Here is a 26,710-nt window from a genome sequence, read left to right as displayed (position 1 = left end):
GTCATTCTGAAAACTTTTGGCCACGACTGTATACCTACAGCCAGCATTTTACCAACAATAGTTACATATTCCATTGGTAGGCAACACTGGTCCTAGAGAGCTGCAGTAGTCCTGATCTCGACCCCTTGTTATGTATTGGGAAATAGCTACCGAGCACAGGACTTTGTTTCCCTTCACATACCGGCTCGGAAGTCTCATCCCACCCTGCTCTAACCTGCTCCACTGTGGCCTCACGTGACTGTCATGATCTACACTCCCCTTCAGTTATAGCCACAGGAGGGCAGTAATGAGCAATACAGGTGCTACTGGGACTGTCAGGGGGATAATGTTATTGGAATGATGGGGAGCCATCAGGATCTAGTCAGACAGTGGTGTGTTAACACAAACTGCAGACTGGTGTTTGCACCTGCATTTGCTATACTGTAGCATTTTCCTTAGAGGAAACATGTATTGACATTGTCATATATAGGTCTACATTTATATAATTCGCAAGATGGGCACAAAGGGATTCTAAGGTGAACCTTAAAGGCACATTTCTGAATCAATTGCATGTCTGAGTTCTTTGTCTCATAGAAAGGGAACACCTGTTTTTTTTCCCCTTGTATTTTCTCTATGCGCTTCTCCACCAAAGCTGGGCACAATGCTCTCCACAGGTCTGGCACACAAATTACACAACTTACAATTAGCTCAAATGTCTTTACCTTAACTAGTGACAGTAAAAAACACAGGATACATTGACAGACATGGTAAAAAGGCAAAACAGTCAAGCAAGTGCATGATAATGTGTGCTAATGGTATGCTCAGATTTGAATTGATCAAAGTGTAAGGAAGTTGTGTAATATAATTTAGCTATACTATCATGTTATATCAATAGCCAACTAACAAATACTAAAGCATTAAACAAGTATTTCTCATGACATTTTTGGGGTGTTTGTTTAGAGGCAGTTTCCAGTTGGAACATTACGGTTTTTGTTTTGCCTTCATATTCAGCAATGATATTGATTCAGTTGATGTAGAACAGTTTTGGGACTTTAAGTTGTGAATGAATAGTTCCTTTACGGTAGAAGGTTTTGTCTTTTTTTTTCAGGAAAATAAAATATTTGGCACTGACTGTATTTGGTGCCGTGTCCTCTTTTCTCTATTGCAGCAGTGTGATTTCAGGATCACTGAAACACTATTGTATCAGTAATGGAATCTTTGTGTCTGTTATATTTGTACCTTTTGCATTGCAAGTTGCTGGTGATGATTTAACATTAAGGCATATGGACCAATTCATAACCCTGTTTCAATAAACATGTCATAAACAGAAGCCATTTCCTCATGGCTCTGGACCGAAGTCAAAACGGGCAGACCAACTGCTCCATGGAGAGGAACTAAAGGGGAGGGTGAGGAAGGAAAGTTTGAAGACAGTCATGGGCAAAAACAGACTGCATGATTATCATAGATGTATGCAATGTAATGTTCTTAAGAGAGACTACTTTGAGGCAATGCCCTGCGTAGGTTTTCTGCTATTGATTGTTATGGATGTCAATGCCCATCATACTTAGCATGTCTGTTTCTTTTTAGTTTTTATCTTAACAGTCAAAAAGCAATTCTTCAAAAATCATCCCCCTGCATGGATTGTCTTTTACTAGGGCAGGTCTGACTCTTCTTAAGCTAGAGGGTAGTGTCTAGCTTTGAAAAAATTCAGACAGTACTGCTGGTCTTGTGTGTCCTGAAGGAGGCATGGTTGGCGTTATAAGCCATTCCCCAGTTCCTCTGTCCCGGCCTGCAGAGCAGCAGCGTCTTAAAGGTGACTCTGAAGTGCTCGTTGCAGAGGGCGTAGCAGACTGGGTTGACGGTGCTGTTGATGTAGCAGAGCCAGTAGCCCAGCTGCCACAGCTTCTCGGGCACGCAGTAGGAGACGGACACCAGCACCATGATGTTGTACGGCGTCCAGGTCAGGATGAAAGCCAGCAGGATGGCACACAGGGTCCTGGCTGCCTTCTTCTCCCTGACAATCCTGTTCCTCCTCCTCTTGGCTTTGGGCTGCTTGTGGCGTCTGGAGTCTGATGTGGAGCCCCTTAGGGGGGGCTGCCTGCCCTGTGGACCTGCTGTACTGTCCTCTGCCCTGGATGTCAGGGGTTTGGTGGCCCCTACGGTGTCTCTGCTCTGGGCGTCTCTGAGTGGGATCATGGCTTTAGGGCTTGTCTTAGCGCTCGCCCCCTGCTGCGTCTGCTCTGGTTCTTCCTCTGAGGAGGAGCGGGAGACCGTAGGCTCTTCCTCATCTATGTTACAGGTGCTGTCTCTGCAGCCCTCCCTGTAGGCCCCCTTGGTGGGAGACAATGACAGTGTTGCTATTCTCCTCCCACTGCTCTGTTTAGGCTCCTCTCTCACAGGGAAGCACCCCTGGGACACCTCACTGCTCTGCTCCCTGCCCACAGGCACCTCTCTGGAGCTGCTCACACTGCTCTTGGTGCTGCTGGAGTAGACATCCCTTCGCCCAGACACCTGGGAGGCCCCTCCACTGCTCCCAGACCCCATTAGCCCCTCCAGACCCTGGGCTCGCTTCTCGATCTCCCAGTAGATCTTCCAGTACAGGATTCCCATGATGGTGACAGGAAGGTAGAAAGCAGCGATGGCCGTGCCGAATATGAGAGCAGGCTCGGTCAGGAACGGGATAGAGCATTGACCCGCGTCCCTGCCCACTACATGGGGCCAGAACAGGATGACTGGCCCCCACAGGATGAAGGACACGGCCCAGGCCAGGCTGATGGCTGCGGCTGCCCGGCGTGTGGTGCGCTTGGCCCGGTAGGTGAGAGGTCTGGTGATGGAGTAGAAGCGGTCGAAGCTGATGACCAGCAGGTTCATGACGGAGGCGTTGCTGGCCACATAATCCACAGTCAGCCAGACGTCGCAGGCCAGGTTGCCCAGGGTCCAGCGTCCCATGATAATATAAACAGCATAGAGGTTCATAGAGACTGCTCCCAGGATCAGGTCCGCCACCGCCAGGCTCAGCAGGAAGTAATTGCTGAAGGTGCGCAGCTGCCTGTTGACCCGGAAGGAGATCACCACCAGCAGGTTACCTATGATAGTGACCAGCGAGAGAGGCCCTGTGATGAGTACGATCACCACCACCTCCCATATCTCATGGCCCCCCAGTGGATCTGCTGTCACATTGGTGGCGTCATTGGTCTGTGAGACACAGGAGTGGTTCATCGTCCACAGAGCGATGCAGAGTGAAGCGGTGGAGCAAAAGTCATTCTTCTTCACAACAGGGAATAGCTGATGTTGACATCTGGCATGGAGTTACCATCTCAGGGCCAACTGCAGAACAAGAGAACAGTCATGAGATGGAGCACGTTGCTAACAACCATGACCTTTATACACATATTTTGTCAATAATTTTGAGAATTTGTTTAACTGGTCCATTGATATAATTAGAAAAACGTCATGCCGGTAAATGACATTGTCATATCTCCAGTAAAGGCAGTTCTGAGAAACTCATTAAGTTTACCCACCTTGTTCAGTTTACCCACCATGTTTGATATCCTGCCTTTCTGTTGACTTACAGACTAGGTGACATGCTGTAACTATGATACATTTTTCATAACTTTTAGTGCTTAATGAGTTTACTGCTGAATGCAAACAAGAGGATATACTGAGCAAAAATATAAATGCAACAATTTCAAAGATTTTACTAAGTTACAGTTCATATTAGGAAATCAGTCAATTTAAATAAATAAATTAGGCCCTAATCTATGACTGGGAATACAGATATGGGAATACAGATATGCATATGTTGGTCATAGATTCCTTTAAAAACAAAAGGTAGAGAAAACCAGTCAGTATCTAGTGTGACCACCATTTCCCTCATGCAGTGTGACACATCTCCTTCGCATAGAGTTGACCAGGCTGTTGATTGTGGCCTGTGGAATGTTGTCCCACTCCTCTTCAATGGCTGAGCGAAATTGCTGGATATTGGTGGGAACTGGAATGCTCTGTCGTACACTTCGATCCAGAGGGTCCCAAACATGATCAATGGGTGACATGTCTGGTGAGTATGCAGATCATGGAAGAACTGGGACATTTTCAGCTTACAGGAATTGTGTACAGGTCCTTGTGACATGGGGCCATGGATTATCATGCTGAAACATGAGGTGATGACGGCGGATGAATGACACGACAATGGGCCTCAGAATCCCGTTACGGTATCTCTGTGCATTCAAAATAGGCCATCGATAAAATACAATTGTGTTTGTTGTCCGTAGCTTATGCCTGCCCATACCATAACCCCACCGCCACCATGGGGCACTCTGGTCACAACGCTGACATCAGCAAACCGCTTGCCCACATGTGGTCAGCGGTTGTGAGGCGGGTTAGACATACTGCCAAATTCTCTAAAACAACGTTCGAGGTGGCTTATGGTCGAGAAATGAACCTTCAATTCTCTGGTACCAGCTCTGGTGGTCATTCCTGCAGTCAGCATGCCAATTGCATGCCCCCTCAACTTGAGACATCTGTGGCCATTGTGTTGTGTGACAAAACTGCACATTTTAGAGTGGCCTTTTATTGTCCCCAGCACAAGGTGCACGTGTGTAATGACCATGCTGTTTAATCAGAAGGATTACTTTATCCTATCCCAGGTATTCCTTAAAGAGGTGGGGTTTCAGGTGTCTCCGGAAGGTGGTGATTGACTCCGCTGTCCTGGCGTCGTGAGGGAGCTTGTTCCACCATTGGGGTGCCAGAGCAGTGAACAGTTTTGACTGGGCTGAGCGGGAACTGTGCTTCCGCAGAGGTAGGGGGGCCAGCAGGCCAGAGGTGGATGAACGCAGTGCCCTTGTTTGGGTGTAGGGACTGATCAGAGCCTGAAGGTATGGAGGTGCCGTTCCCCTCACAGCTCCGTAGGCAAGCACCATGGTCTTGTAGCAGATGCGAGCTTCAACTGGAAGCCAGTGGAGTGTGCGGAGGAGCGGGGTGACGTGAGAGAACTTGGGAAGGTTGAACACCAGATGGGCTGCGGCGTTCTGGATGAGTTGTAGGGGTTTAATGGCACAGGCAGGGAGCCCAGCCAACATCGAGTTGCAGTAATCCAGACGGGAGATGACAAGTGCCTGGATTAGGACCTGCGCCGCTTCCTGTGTAAGGCAGGGTCGTACTCACATAGAATCGTGTAGTAACCAAAAAAGTGTTAAACCTATTAAAATATATTTTATATTTGAGATTCTTCAAAGTAGCCACCCTTTGCCTTGATGATAGCTTTGTACACTCATGGCATTCTCTCAACCGGCTTCACCTGGAATGCTTTTCCAACAGTCTTGAAGGAGTTCCCACATATGCTGAGCACTCGTTGGCTGCTTTTCCTTCACTCTGTGCTCCAACTCATCCCAAACCATCTCGATTCGGTTTAGGTCGGGTGATTGTGGAGGCCAGGTTATCTGATGCAGCACTGCATCACTCTCATTCTTGGTCAAACAGCCCTTACAAAGCCTGGAGGTCTGTTGGGTCATTGTCCTGTTGATAAACAAATGATAGTCCCACTAAGCGCAAACCAGAATGCTGTGGTAGCCATGCTGGTTAAGTGTGCCTTGAATTCTAAATAAATCCCAGTCGATGTCCCCAGCAAAGCACCCCCACATCCCACCTCCTCCTCCATGCATCATGGTGGGAACCACATGCAGAGATCATCCGTTCACCTACACTGCGTCTCACAAAGACATGCCGGTTGGACCCAAAAATTGCACATTTGGACTCATCAGACCAAAGGACAGATTTCCACTGGTCTAATGTCCATTGCTCGAGGTTCTTGCCCACAGCAAGTCTCTTCTAATTGGTGTCCTTCTTTGCAGCAATGCGACCATGAAAGCCTGATTCACGTAGTCTCCTCTGTACCGTTGAGGTGTCTGTTACTTGAACTCTGTGAAGCATTTATTTGGGCTGCAATTTCTGAGGCTGGTAACTCTAATGAACTTATCCTCTGCAGCAGAGGTAACTCTGGGTCTTCCTTTCCTGTGGCGGTTCTCATGAGAGCCAGTTTCATTTTTGATGTTTTTTGGTTTTTGCGACTGCATTTGAAAAACTTTAAACGTTTTTGAAATTTTCCGTATTGACTGACCTTCATGTCTTAAAGTAATGATGGACTGTCATTTCTCTTTGCTTATTTGAGCTGTTCTTGCAATAATATGGACTTAGCCCTATTTGGTAAAAGATCATCTTCTGTATACCATCCCTACCTTGTCACAATACAACTGATTGGCTCAAACGTATTAAGAAGGAAAGAAATTGTGCACATTAACTTTTAACAAGGCACACCTGTTTTAATTTAAATGCATTCCAGGTGACTACCTCATGAAGATGGTTGAGAGAATGGAAAGTGTGTGCAAAGCTGTCAAGGCAAAGGGTGACTACTTTGAAGAATCTAAAATCTAAAATATATTTTGATTTGTTGGCGAAATTTCAACTGCTTTACCTTCTCAATTAAGAAAGCATTATATCACAATAATAATTTGTCACGCCTCTTAATAGGAAAGAGGAGCCAACTGAAGATTACAAGATGGCGCCAACAGACATGGTCGCCCTGTTCCTAGTAGACTGCAGAATTTGTTTTTATTTGTAATTTCTTACATTATTTGCTCTTAATTCCTTTTTATTTTGGGGATTTGTGTGTATTGTTTTGTATTGTTAGGTATTACTGCACTGTTGGAGCTAGAAACAAGCATTTCACTGCACCTGCGATAACATCTGTAAAATATATGTACGCGACCAATACCATTTTGATTTTAGATTACAACAAAATATGTAGAGTACAGTACAATACGGTAAGGTGTGGTACAGTAGAGTTTTATTCAGTAGAATACAGTACATGACAGTACAGTAGAGTTTAATTCAGTGGAGTACAGTCAGTAGAGTACACTACGGCACAGTAGTTTAATTCAGTAGAATACACTTCAGTACAGTAGAGTTTAATTCAGTAGAGTACAGTGCAGTAGACTACACTGCAGCACAGTAGAATTTAATTCAGTAGAGTACAGTGCAGTAGAGTACACTACCGCACAGTAGAGTTTAATTCAGTAGAGTACAGTAGAGTTTAATTCAGTAGAGTAGTCAGTAGAGTAAAGTAGAGTACAGTACACTACTCTACTTTTCTTTACTGCACTGTGTACTGTATTGTACTGTACTCTACTGTCCTCTATTGTGCTGTACTGTGATATCCAAACTTGTGAAACATAGATGTCTATGATTGGTTCAGATTTGGTCTGGTCCGCACCAAAAATCAACGCCTGTGGAAGTTGAAATCAAGGCCGGTCCGCAAAAAAAAGACAAAAAAAAAAGAAGTCCAAAAGATGTCGCCTGACGTCAAATACATCGTGGGCTGATGCTCAATTGCATACATTAATCTAACCCATGCAACACACCTTGTAAAGAAACTATTTATGGTCACGATTGCTGCCACAATAATGAATAACATTTACGACACTGCTTGAAACAACTGTTTATAATACATGCTTCAACACTTACCAACTTGTCTTGGATGCTGTCCATATGCCCACAATAAAACAACAGCTTTCCCCATCCTTAACGGTACATTCTTGTGGCAATGAAAAGTTCATGCGATGGTCCATCCATGTAGCTGAAGTCGTAAAGTTAACGGTAATAAAAATAGTTACTCATCATTGGCCATCCAATGAGAGAAACTTCGCCGCTTGTGTCTCTTTTGTTCAAACTTATTATAGTGTACGCTGTTCGTGCGTGTAGTTTAATTTATTATGCACATGAATTATTTCTCCTCATATAGCTTGGTCATAAGGTGCGACATGGTTTGTTCTTCGAAGAGAAAAACGCAATAGGAGGACAGAAACAAATGAAACCAGGGCTCCTGCCATAACTGGTGTAAATAATGTGTCAGGCAGACTACTGTACAAACTCAAGCAGCTGACATTCGGCTACCACCTCCCCAATCATTTCCTTCAACTTATTTCCTGTCCTATACTCCAGTAATTGAACACATTTAGATAAACATTTCCCAATGTTTACAGATGGCAATAAGGCGTTAATAAAGCTGAAGGGCAAGGTAATCACCCAGGACATCTTGATTGGGTTCGCACACCGACACACAACATGAGAACAAACAGAGCATTATATTTAGAATATTTAGTATATTTGGGTTAAACTGTAGGTCTACATAGTTATGTTCTCCCTCACACACAAGCACACACACTCTCTGCCTGTCCACCTGCCTGAGTATCAGTCATTCAGAATTTAATTCCAAACCACCTATTTCTCCTTGTCTTTTGCAGTGTGGTTTGCAACACCATATTCTTACAGTTGTTATACCGTATTTTGTTGAGAGCTGTGAGTGCTGGCACAGTGGGCACGGATTGACTGTTATATAACTGAGCCACAGCAGGGACTGGCCCTTATGACAGAGATGGAATGACTTTTACAACACTTTCAGCTACTGTTTCGTGCATGCATGGGATTGTTTAGTCTTGTACTTTGATAACATTGAACAGTGAGTTGTATTGTTGTACAGTAGGCCTGTCCTACAATAGATTTACACAATATATTCTCACTTTTCTCTTCAGACTTAGGAAATCTATGCTTTTCCTATTCAGGCTAACACAATATATACAAAAGTATGTGGACACCCCTTCAAATTAGTGGATTCGGCTATTTCAGCCACGCTCATTGCTGACAGGTGTATAAAATTGAGCACACAGCGATGCACTCTCCATAGACAAACACTGGCGGTAGAATGGCCTTACTGAAGAGCCCAGTGACTTTCAATGTGGCACTGTCACAGAATGCCACCTTTCCAACAAGTCAGTTCGTCAAATGTCTGCCCTGCTAGAGCTGCCCCGGTCAACTGTAACTGCTGTTATTGTGAAGTGGAAACATCTAGGAACAACATGCTATTGTGAAGTGGAAACGTCTAGGAGCAACAACGGCTCAGCTGCGAAGTGGTAGGCCACACAAGTTCACAGAATGGGACAGCTTCTGTCCTTGATTGCAACACTCACTACCGAGTTTCAAACTGCCTCTGGAAGCAACATCAGCACAATAACTGTTCGTTGGAAGCTTCATGAAATTAGTTTCCATGGCCGAGCAGCCGCACAAAATCCTAAGATCACCATGCCAATCGTCGGCTGGGGTGGTGTAAATCTCGCTGCCATTGGACTCTGGAGCAGTTGAAATGCGTTGTCTAGAGTGATGAATCACCCTTCACCATCTGGCAGTCCGATGGACAAATCTGGGTTTGGCAGATGCCCCAATGCATAGTGCCAACTGTAAAGTTTGGTGGAGGAGGAATAATGGTCTGGGGCTGTTTTTCATGGTTTGGGCTAGGCTGAATGGAAGCAAGTCCCTGCAGCAATTTTCCAGTATCTAGAGGAAAGCCTTCCCAGAAGAGTGGAGGCTGTTATAGCAGCAAAGGCAGGACCAACTCCACATTAATGCCCATGAGCAGGTGTCAACATACTTTTGGTCATGTAGTGTACCTTATGCTAGTGCATTACGGGCTTTGCAGACGTGGTTCCCTTGCATGCTCTGAATAAATTGAATTCAACCACTGAAAACCCTCCCATTTGCTGGCCAACATAATTTCTCGTGGAGTTTTCATTCAATAGTGTTTTCAGTACATTTATCTAAAGCCATAATTTGGTGTACCTTTAATTAGTAATTTCTCCACAGACTAAAATATATAAAAATAATGTTCTTAATATTAGGGACCAGTGAAAGAAGCCATGTAAATACACATATATTCGTCTCCTTTTCAGCACCAACTGGTGGAATTAAAAATACTTTGATCTTGTATATTATTTAGGGTTAGGAAAGTACAGTACCTTTAGAAGGTATTCATCCCCTTGATTTTTTCTACATTTTGTTTGCTACAGCCTGAATTCAAGATAGATCACCCATCTACAGACAATACCCTATAATGACAAAGTGAAAACATGTTTTTAGAAATGTTTGCAAATGTATTGAAAATTAAATACAGAAATAGAAACATTTACATAAGTATTCACACCCCTGAGTAAATGCTTTGTAGAATCACCTTTGGCAGCGATTAAATCTGTGAGTCTTTCTGGGTAAGTCTCTAAGTGCTTTCCACACCTGGATTGTGCAACATTTGTCCTTTATTCTTTTCAAAATTCTTCAAGCTCTGTCAAATTGGTTGATGATCATTGCTAGACATCTATTTTCAGGTCGTGCCATAGACTTTCAAGTAGATTTATTAAGTAAAAACTGTAACTCGACCACTGAGGAAAGTTCACTGTCTTCTTGGTAAGCAACTCCAGCGTAGATTTGGCCTTGTGTTTTAGGTTATTGTCCTGCTGAAAGGTGAATTCCTCTCCCGGTGTCTGGTGAATAGAATCAGGTTTTTCTCTAGGATTTTGCCTGTGCTTAGTTCCATTGCGTTTATTTTTTATCCTTAAAAACTCCCCAGTCCTTAACGATTACAAGCATACCCATAACATGATGCAGCCACCACTATGCTTGGAAATACTGTATGTAGGACAAAAAGATAATTCCTTTGCCACATTTTTTGTAAATACATTTAAACTCAGTTTTTCACAATTCCTGACATTTAATCCTAGTAACAATTCCCTGTCTTAGGTCAGTTAGGATCACCACTTTATTTTAAGAATGTGAAATGTCAGAATAATAGTTGAGAGAATAATTTATTTCAGCTTTTATTTCTTTCATCACATTCCCAGTGGGTCAGAAGTTTACATACCAAATACTAATTGAGTGTAGCATTGCCTTTAAATTGTTTAACTTGGGTCAAACGTTTTGGGTAGCCTTCCACAAGCTTCCCACAATAAGTTGGGTGAATTTTGGCCCATTCCTCCTGACAGAGCTGGTGTAACAGACTGAGTCAGGTTTGTAGGCCTCCTTGCTCGCACACGCTTTTTTAGTTCTGCCCACAAATTTTCTATAGGTTTGAAGTCAGGGCTTTGTGATGGCCACTCCAATACCTTGACTTTGTTGTCCTTAAGCCATTTTGCCACAACTTTGGAAGTATGCTTGCGATCATTGTCCATTTGGAAGCCCCATTTGCGACCAAGCTTTAACTTCCTGACTGATGTCTTGAGATGTTGCTTCAATAGATCCACATAATTTTCATTCCTCATAATGCCATCTATTTTGTGAAGTGCACCAGGCCCTCCTGCAGCAAAGCACCCCCACAACATGATTTTGCCACCCCTGTGCTTCACGTTTGGGATGGTGTCCTTCGGCTTGCAAGCCTTCCTCCAAACATAATGATGGTCATTATGGCCAAACAGTTGTATTTTTGTTTCATCAGACCAGAGGACATTTCTCCAAAAAGTACGATCTTTGTCCCCATGTGCAGCTGTAAACCGTAGTCTGGCTTTTTATGGCGGTTTTTGGAGAAGTGGCTTCTTCCTTGCTGAGCGGCCTTTCAGGTTATGTCGAAAGATGACTCGTTTTACTATGGATATAGATACTTTTGTACCTGTTTCCTCCAGCATCGTCACAAGGTCCTTTGCTGTTGTTCTGGGATTGATTTGCACTTTCGCACCAAAGTACGTTCATCTCTAGGAGACAGAACGCGTCTCCTTCCTGAGCGGTGTGACGGCTGTGTGGTCCAATGGTGTTTATAGTTGCGTACTATTGTTTGTACAGATGAACGTGGAACCTTCAGGCATTTGGAAATTGATCCCAAGGATGAACCAAACTTGTGGAGTGTAAGGGAGTGCGTAACTGGCGGCAGGGAAGTGAGGCGCAGGAGAGCAAAACTGGGTAATCAACGGAGCAGTTTTATTCATAAAACCACCGGTAACCAGAACCACAAACAAATGGGTACAAAACCCGTCGCGCACCTGAGAAAACGTGCACATGCACTTACAATAAACAATTCCGCACAAAGACATGGGGGGAACAGAGGGTTAAATACACAACATGTAATGAGAGAAATTTAGACCAGGTGTGTGAGAAGACAAGAGAAAACAAATGGAAAATGAAAAGTGGATCGATGATGGCTAGAAAACCGGCGACGCCGAGCGCCGCCCGAACAAGGAGAGGAACCGACTTCGGCGGAAGTCGTGACATGGAGGTCTACAATTTTTTTTCTGAGGTCTTGTTTGATTTCCCCATGATGTCAAGCAAAGAGGCACTGAGTTTGAAGGTAGGCCTTGATATACATCCACAGGTACACCTACAATTGACTCAAATTATGTCAATTAGCCTATCAGAAGCTTCTAAAGCCATGACATCATTTTCTGGAATTTTCCAAGCTGTTTAAAGGCACTGTCAACTTAGTGTATGTAAACTTCTGACCCACTGGAATTGTGATACAGTGATAAGTGAAATAATCTGTCTGTAAACAATTGGTGGAAAATGACTTGTGTCATGCACAAAGTAGAAAACTATAGTTTGTTAACAAGACATTTGTGGAGTGGTTGAAAAACGAGTTTTAATGACTCCAACCTAAGTGTATGTAAACTTCCGGCTTCAACTGTAGCAACTTAACTAAACAATGGAAGGTGCACTATCCATAGCTGGCTAGTTAGCTATAGCTACTTAACTAAACAATGGAAGGTGCACTATCCATAGCTGGCTAGTTAGCTATAGCTACTTAACTAAACAATGGAAGGTGCACTATCCATAGCTGGCTCGTTAGCTATAGCTACTTAACTAAACAATGGAAGGTGCACTATCCATAGCTGGCTCGTTAGCTATAGCTACTTAACTAAACAATGGAAGGTGCACTATCCATAGCTGGCTCGTTAGCTATAGCTACTTAACTAAACAATGGAAGGTGCACTATCCATAGCTGGCTAGTTAGCTATAGCTACTTAACTAAACAATGGAAGGTGCACTATCCATAGCTGGCTAGTTAGCTATAGCTACACTGTAAACTAGCTTGACGTAATAGAAAGTAATATAAACAAGTTGAGAAAAAGTGACAATGCCCTTAAAACAATTCCTTTAGGTATGGGAAAATGATTCCTTAAGGGAAAGACTTAAGATGCTTTATGCGATCGGGTCCGGGTTTAAACTGCTGCAAATAGTCTGCGTTCCTTAATGGTTCAAATAGGTTACATGTTCAAAATTATTGCACATTTTGCAAAATGTTAGTCAAATATGATACACTAAAGTGACAGTTATTAATGTATGTTAATAGGGTACTAGATGGTAACTGTCCCCCCTTTTTGGGGTATTTTACCCCCTTTAACATGATATCCAATTTCGATCTTGTCTCATCACTGCTACTCCCCAGTGGGCTCGGGAGGGGTCGAAGGTCAAGCCATGCATCCTTCGAAACATGACCCACCAAACCTTAACACCCGCCTGCTTAACCCGGAAGCCAGCTGCATCAACGTGTTGGAGGAAACACTGTTCAACTCACGACCGAAGTCAGCCTGCAGGTGCCCGGCCACCACAAGGATTTGCTAGAGCGCAATGAGCCAAGTAAAGCCCCCTATGGCTTTGGTCTGCACATTTCATATCTGCAAGGCCAGCATTTCATAAACTTCACTGGGGAAAAGGTGATATGTTGATATGCTTCAATTTGTTGCCATGTGACTGGTTTCACATTTGTCTCCAGGGATTATAAGGTAATATATATATATAAAACACAATCCCCTTATCCAAATGACTTACTCATTTACCTAGCTCTTACATAGCCGCGGGAAGTTATGGAGCTGAGGGGGATAAATCGAAATTAAAAATAATAAAATATATATATATACTGTATATAACTAGGCCGTTATTGTTCCGGTATCAGCGGCCAAAAATATTCCTCAGCAGTTGAAGATCAGAATATGCGTAGAGAGAAAGGCGCATAGAGAATTCTGTTCCATTTACACATGCTTAACTCGGGTCGGAATTCCCCCTTATTGAAAATGTTTTTCCGTGCATGATTCTATTAAATGCATCTCTGTCGACTGTCGAGTATTTGTAATGTACACAGTCATTTAGGAAATGGCCACAAAAAACTGACAGCAGCAGGCAGGAACACTGTAACATATTGGATGATGCCATATCACACTGGACATGCTGTTAAACTATTGTTATACAAGGGATAACTTCATTAACTCCTTATTTTCAATTTCCTTTGTCTACCCATGGCCTCTCATCTGTAGATCCGAATGAAGATAAAGAAATGGGGGTTTTAGTCCCCGCTGTGCTCATCATTAGGACTGTGACGGGAAATTGCAGTGTGTAGGATATGGTAAGCAGAGATGGGTTGTTGTCTGCATGGCTCCCTCTGGACTCTAATCAGAAGGACGTGCTTCCTTTGAGAGGCTCAGATCCCAAGCCCCCTAGTGGATATACACTACAGAAGGCGGACTTCCTCTCTAGGTGGAACGCAACGAAAAGTCCACTGGCCCCCCAAAAAAACGACTCCACCGATGTACACGCACGCATGTAGATCAACGGAGTGGAGCGTGGAGCGGCCTTAAAAGCGTCCTGCAGCTCTTCACGGGTTAATGAGTAAACGACAGGTCTGGAGTCAGCAAAGGAGACAGAGACCCATGGGGCAGACAGAGAGAGAATGAGAGAGGTATAACCGATCGGTGGTTCAACTATGCAATTCTGGACAAGATCAGTGAGTGTCTGTGTAGCTTCTCCTAGAGCCATTTTTTGTTGCCTCGTAGACAGACTTGGCTCTCATTTCCCTTTCAAGTGTTTTTACATTTCCACTGTGAGACTACAATCCCTTTGATGAGGAAAAAAAACACTGGGACTGTTTCCCCTGTCCTCATCCACCCATCATTTCTCAGAACCTTACAGCTGTACTTACTTTAAGGACTTAAGGAGAGCGACATGGATTGTTATTGCACAAATTGTATTTATTGCATTCAACAACATACAAAAGTTCTCAATGATCAGAGGTCATCTGTAAAGAAACTAATCTCAGTGCTAGAATATCTGGTGGCTCCAACCTAACAGAACAAAACATTGAGGAAGAACACACTTCAAACACAGCTGCTTCATGACAGAACTAAATCAGGTTTCTATTTGGTGCTCTGACCTGCTCTGTTAACAGAGTCAGGATTTATGAGTGGTTGGTTGGTAGTGGGGACTCCTTGGTGGTCTTCCTCTCTAAGTAGGTACTTAAAGGTCTACACTGAAAATACAACAGGTAACTACACCTGGGATACTTAGCAGCTCCAGCAACCAGTGTGTACAACACTCAACAGTCTGCCCACTCCTCTTAAATATACAGTACCAGTCAAAAGTTTGGACACACCTACTCATTCAAGGGTTTTTCTTTAGTTTGACTATTTTCTACATTGTATAATTATAGTGAAGACATCAAAACTAGAGTGCGCAAAGCTGTCATCAAGGCAAAGGGTGGCGACTTTGAAGAATCTCAATTATAAATATTTTACATTTTAGTCATTTAGCAGACACTCTTATCCAGAGCGACTTACAGTAGTGAATACATACATTTCATATTCATTTCATGCATTATTTAAAAAAAAAATTGTACTGGCCCCCCGTGGGAATCAAACCCACAACCCTGGTGTTGCACACACCATGCTGGCGTTGCAAACACCATGTACTACCAACTGAACCACTTTTTTGGTTACTACACGATTCCATATGTGTTATTTCATAGTTTCGATGTCTTCACTGCTATTCTACAATGTAGACAATAGCAAAAATAAAGATGAGTAGGTGTGTCAAAACTTGACTGGTTCTGTGTGAGCCTGTTTTAAAATGCTAAAAATGCTTATGAGTGGCTGAGAGCAAACAGCAGAACTAATAGTTCTATGACACACAGAGTACTTTCTACAGTCCTTTCATTTGGCAAAAAGTTTGAGTCATTTGATCTGAAATCTAAATTATATTTAATAGAAGTTACCATTGTGGTAATGAAAGAAACCATTTTCAAAATAAATAACAAGTTTTGAGAATATACTATTTTGAGGAGCAAACCATTGCTTATTGTAATCACAAGCACTTGACAAAGGAAATATGCAAAATCTCAGAAATAATAAATAACGATACTAAATCAAGGGGGTCAGGTGCTGAAAAGGGATCTAATCTGGGCTAAATAACCTAATAGTGGAATAGAAAGTGACATTCAATATAACCTTATTCTCCTTTCATCAAATCTAGGTGGAGTGTGCTGATCTGACGCATCAGTCTTCTTTAGCATCACTTTACTAAGTGACAAAAAATATACATAGTCTTTCAGTTACAATATAAGGTATTCTCACAAATATCATAGGAAGAATGTTATCTAGTTCTTACAAATATCAAAAACATCACAAATCTAGTCTCTGTCTGGCATTCATTTTTTGTAAAACTATGTAAAATATTTAGTAAACATTTAGAAACAGTAAAAAGTATGGTCATGTTGACTTAATAATTGTTATACAGTAATACTGAAAAACAAAAATGTACAGAAATATTTTTTACAAATATTGATCATACTTTAACATAGTGAACTATTACAACAGACCCGTACGCATTTAATCAAAGGTTATGGCACTCATAGAAACATGTCGTCAATAGTAATAACACTTCTAAAAAAACGCTACAAATCATAGATTTCACGTTAGCCTATTATTTACTTAGTTTGTAACAATACTTGTTTAAAAGCAGTGAGGCAACAACAACAAAAAATCATTCATAAATCCTCTTCGGGAGGAACTCGGTCAGTTATAGTCACAATAATCTGCATCTCTTATTAACATTTTCCCCATTATAAGTCTATGCTGTCCATTTGTCCTATTGCTACGTTCCTAGTACCTTACTGACTGGTCTATGCTCCACTGTACCCCAGCACAAAATGTACATACTGAATCCCCACACAACAAGGTAACATCAGCTAGGGCGTACATTCAAAACAAACACGGGTGTTCCAAACTTAAGGTTAAGAAACAAGAGTACTAGTCTATTGTATTATTTCTCCATGGTGACAGCTGGACATTATGTGTTGCTGTGTATTAAAACACTACACTTAAAAAGGGTTGTACCACTGAAAAGGACTACAGTGAGTGTTTGGGTATTATGTGTGTGTGTGTGTGTGTGTGTGTGTGTGTGTGTGTGTGTGTGTGTGTGTGTGTGTGTGTGTGTGTGTGTGTGTGTGTGTGTGTGTGTGTGTGTGTGTGTGTGTGTGTGTGTGTGTGTGTGCAACGTCATCCGAGCATATTCTGTCTGTGCTACATCACGTTAACTTTTAGCACAATGTAGCTGAGACTGTTGTTTGGTTTTAGGAGAGAGGATCTCTGGGAGACAGAGGACTCCTGGACGCGGCAGCTTAAAGGAAAGCGAGTCAGGGTTGACCTTTGACCCCCAGTGTCAGCATCACATCTGCCCAAAGAAGATGGAGCAGAGCAGGAAGATGGCATAGAGGAATATCAGGCCCAGGCCCAGCCGGCGGTCCAGCTTCCAGTGGTTCAGATGGACACTCATCACCTGGAGGGAGAGGAGGTGAGAAGGGGCAGAAATAGAGGCGGAGAGAGAACGGGATGGGCAGATGGAGAGGGGTTCAGTGGAAAGGGAACGAGGGGGTGCAAGAGGTAAAAAGGAATAGCTTTGCTATGACTGGATGGTTGGTGGAACCGCACAATTAAACGTGTCTCGAACCGAAACCGTAGATGGACCCACACCCTTCTCCAGAAAGACTGTACTATACTTGCCCTGCCTTCTGCCACCCTGCTTATGGTCCATAACAAATGTATTGTAAAAAGTTCAATACCAATAAAACTATAATCGCCCTGTGTGTTTGTGGTCCGTAACAAAAGACTTGTAAAAAGTGAAACGGCAATAAAATTGTAATATGTATACAGCAAGGCCTGTTATGTGCTTGAATGATGCTCGGAACCAGATGTGTAGCACAACAGTCACTCATGGTGAACTCCATTGTGCCACGACACACGCATGCACGCACACACACACTTACTGTGAGGAAGACGGAGGCCAGCAGCAGGACAACAGAATACACCAGGCCCTTGTTGTTAATGTAGACCTGTGAGGAAGAAGAGGGCGAGGGGGTCAGATGCTGGGCTGATATTTTATTTCACGTGGCTATTATGTATTAACAGGCATGTGTGAATTGGAAATGGTTTTTGTTGTTGTTTTTTTTGCATATCCCAACTCTCCTTGAGACACCCTCGGAGAGCGGGGTCACGGCCAGGGTCTGCCATTATCAACGGCGACCCTGAGAGCAATTTAGGGTTAAGTGCCTTGCTCAAGGACAAATCGACAGAAGTTACTGGCCCAACGCTCTAACCTGCTAGGCTACCTGTCGCCTTAATAATATGCTGATGGTTGTAATAAATAAGTGCCCACCGACGATCCGTTGTCCACCACCAGAGTGCGCAGAGCCCAGGGGAAACCCAGCCCCAACAGGATGTCAAAGATATTACTGCCAATGGAGTTAGACACCGCCATGTCCCCCATGCCTGAGGAGAGAGGGAGTAAAGTCATACTAAAACAGTCTACACTACACCACCAGGACGGCTGGTCAGGAGTCAGCAGTCTGAGGAGAGAGGGTGACGGGTACCTTGCCGAGCTACAATGAGGCTGGCCATGCAGTCTGGCACGCTGGTGCCCGCTGCCAGGAAGGTGATACCCATGATGTAGTCTGGGATGTCTAGTGTGTAGCTGACGATGGTGACCTGGTGGGGACACACAGCTAGTTCAGAGACAGAGACACCACACACACACACACGCACACGCACACGCACACACACACACACACACACACACTCACCTTCTTAAAGCTGCAACATGTCACTTTTTTGGGCGACCCGACCAAATGCACATAGAAATGTGGGTTATAGATCTGCCAGTTACATTGAACGCAAGTCTAAGAAGCGGTAGATCTGTTCTATGTGCGCTATTTCTAGGCTTCCCGTTCTTAAGATTCATTTTTGTGTCTTTTACTTTCGGTTTTGTACACCAGCTTCAAACATCTGAAAATACAATATTTTTGGTTATGGAAAATACATTTCACAGCGGTTTAGATGGTACAATGATTCTCTACACTATACTTGCTTATTTTGTCACATAAACGGAAATTAGGCGAACTATTAAGATGCATAGTGCATCTTTAAATGCCATCCTATCACCCCTGGAAGGCAACAGACATTACAACGTCGTAGAAAGCCTGGCTTTGCACTTCCGATATGGCTTCACGGCTCTGCTGTTAGTCCTTACCATCCACACCATGAGGTAGGAGAAGATGGCTATCCACAGGGTGGAGGCCAAGAAGGTGACCATGAACCAGCGGTGCCAGCGGGGGAACACACAGTTAGGCACAGTGCAGTACAGCAGCAGGCCCAGGGGCCACGAGATCAGCCACTTGACCCGCGCACAGCAACCATCTGCCACACACACAATAACAAGAATATACCAGAGTTGACATGCAGTGTTTCCCTCGAATGCAATTTCAGCGAAAATTGCCTTTAAAGGTCAACTGCAGTGCGATGTTTGTACAGTGTGTTTTTTTTTTTAATCCCGACCTCAGTCAGGCACATAGCAACAACAAAAAACATCCTCACCTGGCCAGTGCAGAGGCCTAAACGGCCCATCATCATCCTCCTCCTCTTCCTCAGCCTGACAACCCTCCGCCCCTGGCTTCTCCCCTGCGTCCCCTAGCCCTGCCCCCTCGGGGGTCTGTCTCTCCACACTGCCCCCATTCTCCAGACCTCCAGCACCCTTCAGAGGGGTGCCCCCTGCCCCTGCGCTGGTCTCTCCATCCAGCTGGCTCTTGGGACACCTGATCAACCTCTGTCTCTGTGTGGGAGAAAAGAAATGAGTTCCTCATAGTGGCTAACGTTGCTGATGTTCCTCCAGCCTGAGTCGACTACCTCACTGATGAGCATGCGGCCCGCCATTCTGAGCCTGGTGCGAGGGGAGAAGTGGGGGGTAATCATGATGCGCAGGCCAGCCTCGGAGAAGGACAACTGGTGGGGGTTGAGGATGAGGAGCTCGTCCACCATCATCACCGGAGGAGACTCCTGACCCTGGGGTTGGCCTGCAGGGTGAGCGAGTGATAGAAATAGGGGTAACACTTTACCTAAAGCTGGCAGGCAGGTATAATGCATTATGATGCGGTTATAATTAACTGTGAGACTTTTGATGAGCTAAAAAAAGTCTATAACGGTCACAGCTTCTAACACTCAGACCGCCACAGGACACAGACAGACAGACAGACAGACAGACAGACAGACAGACAGACAGACAGACAGACAGACAGACAGACAGACAGACAGACAGACAGACAGACAGACAGACAGACAGACAGACAGACAGACAGACAGACAGACAGACAGTGAGAGCTGTAATGAGCTCCAGACAGACCTTTCCTAAGCAGAACCATGTTGGTGTTGCAGGTGGGTCCGTCCTCTGCCATCTCCTCATCGCGGTGTCCCTCACTACCCAGGCAACACTGACCCTGGCCACCAAAACGACGAGTCACACACCCCAAGAGCTGGGAGTTGAACCTGAAACCACAAAACAGCTTTCACATGAGGAACACAAGCACAATCAGACACTGCTGTACATGCTCTGTGGATCGAGGACTCCTGTGAGAGGGGACTAAGCAGAATACTCACTTCATGATAACAATGTAAACTCCATACATAGTCATTAGAAGCACGGCCTCCCACCTACAGTCAGAGAAATACACTGGTCAACTACCATCTAAAACCACTAAACTGCTATTTGACTGTACTTTTACAATTCTGACAGAAGTAACATTGAGATTGCTGTCACAAAAAGCAAATGATGTGTAGGTGCATTCAAATAACTGTGATAAAACTCACCAGACAACTTTTGCATCAAAGATAACCTACGAAGAGAAAGTTAACGCGTTAAACAAGCCATAGCGGCTTGCAGTTTATTCAGCACTGTAACCGTAGAGCACAAGTAAGCGACTGGATTTAAAAGCATTTGATTGTATGGTCTTCATTTCCCCTCCTCTTGTCTGCCTCACCAGGATGAGAGCCAGCACAGAGAAGATGTAGTAGGTGGAGTCCCTGAACAGAGACCACCATGTCAGAACCACCGTCTGCAGAGAGACAGAGAGAGAGAGAGAGAGAGAGAGAGAGAGAGAGAGAGAGAGAGAGAGAGAGAGAGAGAGAGAGAGAGAGAGAGAGAGAGAGAGAGAGAGAGAGAGAGAGAGAGCGAGAGAGAGAGAGAGAGAGAGAGAGAGAGAGAGAGAGAGAGAGAGAGAGAGAGAGAGAGAGAGACACTACTAATAGACAACCAACACATAGCTGCCTCCTCATGTGCACTCAGCCAGCGCGTATGTAGGAAAATATGTTCCATGTGTTCATGAGGTCTTCAGCCACACTGTTAAGGCCATAAAGGTGTGTAGTGTCAGAGGTCTATACCTGGCCCGCAAAGATGCCACACACGCCAATGATGACCAAGATGTTGAAGACCGCTGAGCCCACGATGGTGCCGACCCCCACGTCTCCTTTAGTGATAAACACACCTGCGCGAGGCAGAGAGGAGGGGGAGGAGTTGTAGTGATGAAGAGGATGAAACCAATGGCTATGCCAATTGCGTTCCTATACATTTGATGTAGACTGAAAGACTATTCATATTGACTCTGCTGACATCTGATGGATATTTGTGGCATTACATGATACGCAAACATGGTCATTGGGATGGATTGCAAGATCCATCGCAAGATGGTGAAAGACATGCGTCACATGTATAGCGTTCACTGACCCAATTTATTGGCCACTGCTAACACTACTGTTAAGAGAAGGGAAATACAGAGGGATTAAGAACTGACCAATGAGAGAGGTGAAGAGCTCTGGGGCTGAGCTTCCTGCAGCCATGAAGGTTGCCCCTGCCACATCCTCACTGAGCTGCAGGTTCTGAGAGGGCCAGAGCAAAGAGGGAACCTTCTCACACAATCACAACGCATGATCAAGAAGCACTACATCTTTGTAGAAATACGTGATACAGGAACAGGAAACAGCGTTTATATTTGAAACGACTGTACTAAAAATAGTAATAGAGTGTTAAAAAGCAGCATATGGTGCCTCCGTCTTCCTGTATTTAAAGTGAATTGGTGCTGCTGGTTCTCTCACCTCTGATATTTTCTCCAGGGAAGGAACAAAGTAGTCATCACAGACAATAGCAAGAGCGTAGAACATGTAGATAGCCTAAGAGGTACAGTGAGAGACGACAACAGAGACACAGTCCGTAAAGGATTTGATAAGGAGGTGTTTAAGTAATTCAGATGTCATTCAGGCAGGCGTACATTAATACGAGAGTGTGATTAGCAGATCAATTCTGTTATGAAGTCTAATCGCATCTGAACAGATGGTATTGCACGAAGAATGCGGCTGCAAAACTGCGGAATTGGGGTATCACGGCTGTTTTTGTGAGGTGTGTTAAACAGGTGTGTTTTCTGCGGGGTGTGTTAAACAGGTGTGTTTTCTGCGGGGTGTGTTAAACAGGTGTGTTTTCTGCGGGGTGTGTTAAACAGGTGTGTTTTCTGCGGGGTGTGTTAATTAAACAGGTGTGTTTTCTGCGGGGTGTGTTAATTAAACAGGTGTGTTTTCTGCGGGGTGTGTTAAACAGGTGTGTTTTCTGCGGGGTGTGTTAAACAGGTGTGTTTTCTGCGGGGTGTGTTAAACAGGTGTGTTTTCTGCGGGGTGTGTTAATTAAACAGGTGTGTTTTCTGCGGGGTGTGTTAATTAAACAGGTGTGTTTTCTGCGGGGTGTGTTACACAGGTGTGTTTTCTGCGGGGTGTGTTACACAGGTGTGTTTTCTGCGGGGTGTGTTACACAGGTGTGTTTTCTGCGGGGTGTGTTACACAGGTGTGTTTTCTGAGGGGTGTGTTAAACAGGTGTGTTTTCTGCGGGGTGTGTTACACAGGTGTGTTTTCTGCGGGGTGTGTTAAACAGGTGTGTTTTCTGCGGGGTGTGTTAAACAGGTGTGTTTTCTGCGGGGTGTGTTAAACAGGTGTGTTTTCTGCGGGGTGTGTTAAACAGGTGTGTTTTCTGCGGGGTGTGTTAAACAGGTGTGTTTTCTGCGGGGTGTGTTACAGGACACTCACACACAGCACATGTAACAGCACTGCTCCTCTTTTCAGCTCCTCCTTGGTGAAGATATCTTCTGGAAACTCATGGACGGCTGAGGGAGAGAGAACAGTAAAACATCACAGTTCGACACAGATCGTACCTCTGTCTACAGAGAGAGAGAGTGAGAGATGGAGGTGGAAAAGGATATTCAACAACAGCAGAGAGGGAAGGAAGTCGGAGTCTTGCACTAATGCTGCCCAAGATCAAAACTAGAAAAGTAAAGCACAAACATCAAACTGCCACAATGGTTTGGACACAAGCAGTCTATCACTGGGCAACAAACAGGCGCTATATTCCTCACACTGGGAGGAATACCATTCCTTTCCTGTCTCCATCTCATCATCCTCCGTATATTAAAGGACAGATGCAAAACACAGAAATGGCATAGTAGGCCTTCTGAAAGAATATATATATATATATATAACTGAAGGAGGCACCTTGAGTGTTTTTCAGATTTTTTCCCCCCATTTGACTCCCATAAATCTCACTTCTCCACCTGACACACCACAGCTTAATAACTATGATCTCCTATTGAACTGCTTCCTCCAAGCAGCCACACACCTGTACAGGCTAGCAGATTCTGGCCCCCTGGGCCGGGTAGAGAGAGAGGAGCAGAGGAGCACTGAGGAGGAGGTGTGTGGAACAGCTGCTTCCTGCTCCTCCGGTCCTCAGAGTGTTAATGAGAGCCCGGCTTCCCCTCGTTTCCCCCGGCGTGATGAGAAGAGGAGAGGAGGCTGCAGCCTGGAGAGCACAAGGCAGCGCTGCTAAATCAGTACTCAGACGCAGGGGAAAATGAACTTTAACGACTGGGGAGCTCAACCCTATTAATAGCGCTCTTGCTCTGAGGCAGCGCTGGGTAGCCTACACAGTCAGTCCCACAATGCAGACTGTCTGACGCCGCACAACACATGCTGCTCGACTTATTCCACACCACACACGCGTTCTATAATGCACATGTTACACGTCACGTGGTGGATGACACACGCTCCCAAACACAGGCTTCATGACACATTCTACACAACACAGTACGCACACTACATGCCATGTACTGCGCTGTAAGTCTACGGCAGCATTCTGAACCGTCTCCCTGTGGATGAAGAGAGCACGCCTCCCATGTGATCAAGGATATTCAATTTTGACCCTTGAATCTGTAGTATGGAGCGAAGAGGACAGGGGGCCATATGGTCTACTCTAGATGGCTGGAAGTTGACAGTATGCTTGGCCATGCCCTTCTATACTGTGTAATCAACATCCTGAATCTGAGACTTAGAGGGTGAGGGTCTCTGTTTCTTCTGGTCGTCTAATATTCCCGCCTCCCAGAGAACTGTGGAGAAAGGAGCTTATTTTCTTTTCTGGCCAGCTGTTGCAGGACCTGTTCACTAAACCATCTCAGTTTAGCACGTCAACTTTCTGTCAGATTATCGTAAGGAAGAGTGAGGCAGAATCTCACTAAAGAAGGTGGGTAGACATCTGCATCCTATCAGTGTCAGGACATCTGTGCTCTAGATGTGGTAGTTCTATTATTTCCTGTTTTCGTTATCCTATAGCTGTGCTTTGGAAAGCAGGCCAGATCCGGAACCTGCCCCAGGTCCCCGAGACATTTAGCCCCAATACAAAATGCCCCAGTTTCTATGTACAGTGCCTTCAGAAAGAATTCACATCCCTTGACTTTTCCACATTTTGTTGTGTTACAGCCTGAATTTAAAATGGATTAAATTTAGATTTTGTGTCACTGGCCTACACACACTCCCCCATAATGTCAAAGTGGAATTATGTTTTTAGAAATGTTTATAAATTAATAGAAAATGAAAATCTGAAATGTTTTGAGTCAATAAGTATTCAACCCCGTTGTTATAGCAAGCCTAAATAAGTTCAGGAGTAGAAATGTGCTTAACAAGTCACATAATAAGTTGCATGGACTCACTCTGTGTGCAATAATAGTGTTAAACATGATTTTGAAATGACTACTTCATCTCTGTACCCCACACATACAAATAATTGTAAGGTTCCACAGTCGAGCAGTGACTTTCAAGCACATATTCAACCACAAAGACCAGGGAGGTTTTCCAATGCCTTGCAAAGAAGGGCACCTATTGGTAGATGGGTACAAAAACAAAACAGACATTGAATATCCCTTTGAGCATGGTGAAGTTATTAATTACACTTTGGATGGTGTATCAATACACCCAGTCACTACAAAGATACAGGCGTCCTTCCTAACTTAGCTGCCAGAGAGGAAGGAAAACACCCTGGGATTTCACCATGAGGCCAACGGTGATTTTAAAACAGTTACAGAGTTTAATGGCTGGGATAGGAGAAAAACATTGTCGTTTTTCCAAAACATGCATCCTGTTTGCAACAAAGCACTAAAGTAAAACTGCAAAAAAATGTGGCAAAGAAATTAACTTTATGTCCTGAATACAAAGCGTTATGTTTGGGACAAATCCAACACAACACATCACTGAGTACCACTCTTCATATTTTCAAGCATGGTTGTGGCTGCATCATGTTACTGGTATGCTTGTCATCGGCAAGGACTAGGGAGGCTTTTTTTCTTTTTTAGAAAGAAGCACAGGCAAAAACCTGGTTCAGGTCTGCTTTCCACCAGACAATGAGAGACAAAAATCTACAGAAAATAATTTTAAAAGAATAGTGTGCAAATATTCTACAATCCAGGTGTGCGAAGCTCTTAGAGACTTACCCAGAAAGACTAGCAGTTGTAACCACTACCATAGGTGATTGTAACATGTATTGAATCAGGGGTGTGAATACTTTGAAAAGAGATATTTTTGTGTTTCATTTTCAATAAACTTGCAAACATTTCTAAAAACATGTTTTCACTTTGTCACTATGGGGTATTGAGTGTAGGTGTAGGTATGTGAGAAAAAATATATACTTAATCCATGTTGAATTCAGGCCTTAACACAACCAAATGTGGAATAAGTCAAGGGGTATGAATACTTTCTGAAGGCACTGTAAATGCAGTCCTGAACACATGGCTCAGATGAACCTATTGACAAGTTGCTTCGGTGAAAGCAGTTGCCACGGAAACCCTCTCCCTGGGGGCAGCGGTTTGTTGACAGGCGGCAGTGGGAAGCCAATGACGGCTGCGTGAATGGTGAGAAAGGGGGAGGGGAATGTGTGTTTCCCATGGTCTTGGCTTATGAAATATGAAAAAAGAGAAATGGCAAGCAGCTCTGGAGCAAAATTTCTAAAAATATGTATCTTTCCTTGCCAAAGCTCAGGAGAGGTTCTTTGAGAGAAAGCCCGAGAGAGAGCATACAAGAGGGTGTTGGCCGGGAATTTTCTTTGTGAGGATGCCCTTCCTCTGTTCCCATATAACAGGCTTTTGTCACTGCATGCAGCATGGGTCTGCTGATAGACTCGACCAGCTGTAAGCTGATTTACATATCGGAGGTTGGCTTCCAATTCTGGACAGGACACGGGACATAACCAGCTCTCATGAAGTTGACAGCATTCTGATCCCAGATTCAGTGTGTGCCCTTAGCAGTGACAGTGAGTGTTCACGTCAGCCTCAGCCTGCCTGGGGACTGAGTGACTCCATCCACTCTAGCCTTGGGGGAGGCTACAGCAGCATTCACATGTTGCTCCTCTGGCATCACAGGCTGCCCCAGCCAGCCAGGCACATCTCCCCGCTCTAATTCCATCTATTGCCTGGTCTCCTATAGAT

General features: G+C 44.2%; 2 protein-coding genes across 2 annotated transcripts in view; both read right to left on the bottom strand.

Annotated features, from left to right (window-relative positions):
• Positions 1-701: 701 nt before the first annotated feature.
• LOC115154707 (muscarinic acetylcholine receptor M1-like) lies at positions 702-7,950 on the bottom strand. Its single transcript, XM_029701192.1, has 2 exons — positions 7,498-7,950; positions 702-3,306 (listed from the first exon to the last, which is right to left on the bottom strand). Exon 2 carries the CDS (start codon positions 3,196-3,198, stop codon positions 1,687-1,689), a length of 1,512 nt encoding a protein of 503 aa, XP_029557052.1. The 5' UTR covers positions 3,199-3,306; positions 7,498-7,950; the 3' UTR covers positions 702-1,686.
• Positions 7,951-15,789: 7,839 nt separating this feature from the next.
• The window catches only part of LOC115154706 (sodium/potassium/calcium exchanger 3), a 29,380-nt gene continuing 18,459 nt past the window's right edge, over positions 15,790-26,710 (bottom strand). The window contains exons 4-18 of the mRNA XM_029701191.1: positions 22,995-23,071; positions 22,020-22,094; positions 21,719-21,803; positions 21,309-21,412; positions 20,909-20,983; positions 20,739-20,764; positions 20,529-20,582; positions 20,275-20,417; positions 19,782-19,948; positions 19,473-19,707; positions 19,129-19,295; positions 18,473-18,587; positions 18,259-18,371; positions 17,870-17,935; positions 15,790-17,382 (exon numbers count right to left, since the gene is read on the bottom strand). Coding sequence (XP_029557051.1) covers positions 17,272-17,382; positions 17,870-17,935; positions 18,259-18,371; positions 18,473-18,587; positions 19,129-19,295; positions 19,473-19,707; positions 19,782-19,948; positions 20,275-20,417; positions 20,529-20,582; positions 20,739-20,764; positions 20,909-20,983; positions 21,309-21,412; positions 21,719-21,803; positions 22,020-22,094; positions 22,995-23,071 — 1,613 coding nt within the window. The 3' untranslated portion in view covers positions 15,790-17,271. The remainder of the gene's footprint in view (positions 17,383-17,869; positions 17,936-18,258; positions 18,372-18,472; positions 18,588-19,128; positions 19,296-19,472; positions 19,708-19,781; positions 19,949-20,274; positions 20,418-20,528; positions 20,583-20,738; positions 20,765-20,908; positions 20,984-21,308; positions 21,413-21,718; positions 21,804-22,019; positions 22,095-22,994; positions 23,072-26,710) is intronic.

This window comes from Salmo trutta, chromosome 19 (genome assembly GCF_901001165.1).
Source record: "Salmo trutta chromosome 19, fSalTru1.1, whole genome shotgun sequence".
Lineage (NCBI taxonomy): Eukaryota > Metazoa > Chordata > Actinopteri > Salmoniformes > Salmonidae > Salmo > Salmo trutta.
This window is presented reverse-complemented; position numbering and strand designations above follow the sequence as displayed.

Coding starts and splice junctions, on each gene's coding strand:
- LOC115154707 (XM_029701192.1), bottom strand. CDS start 3,198: ATGAACCACTCCTGTGTCTCACAGACCAATGACGCCACCAATGTGACA.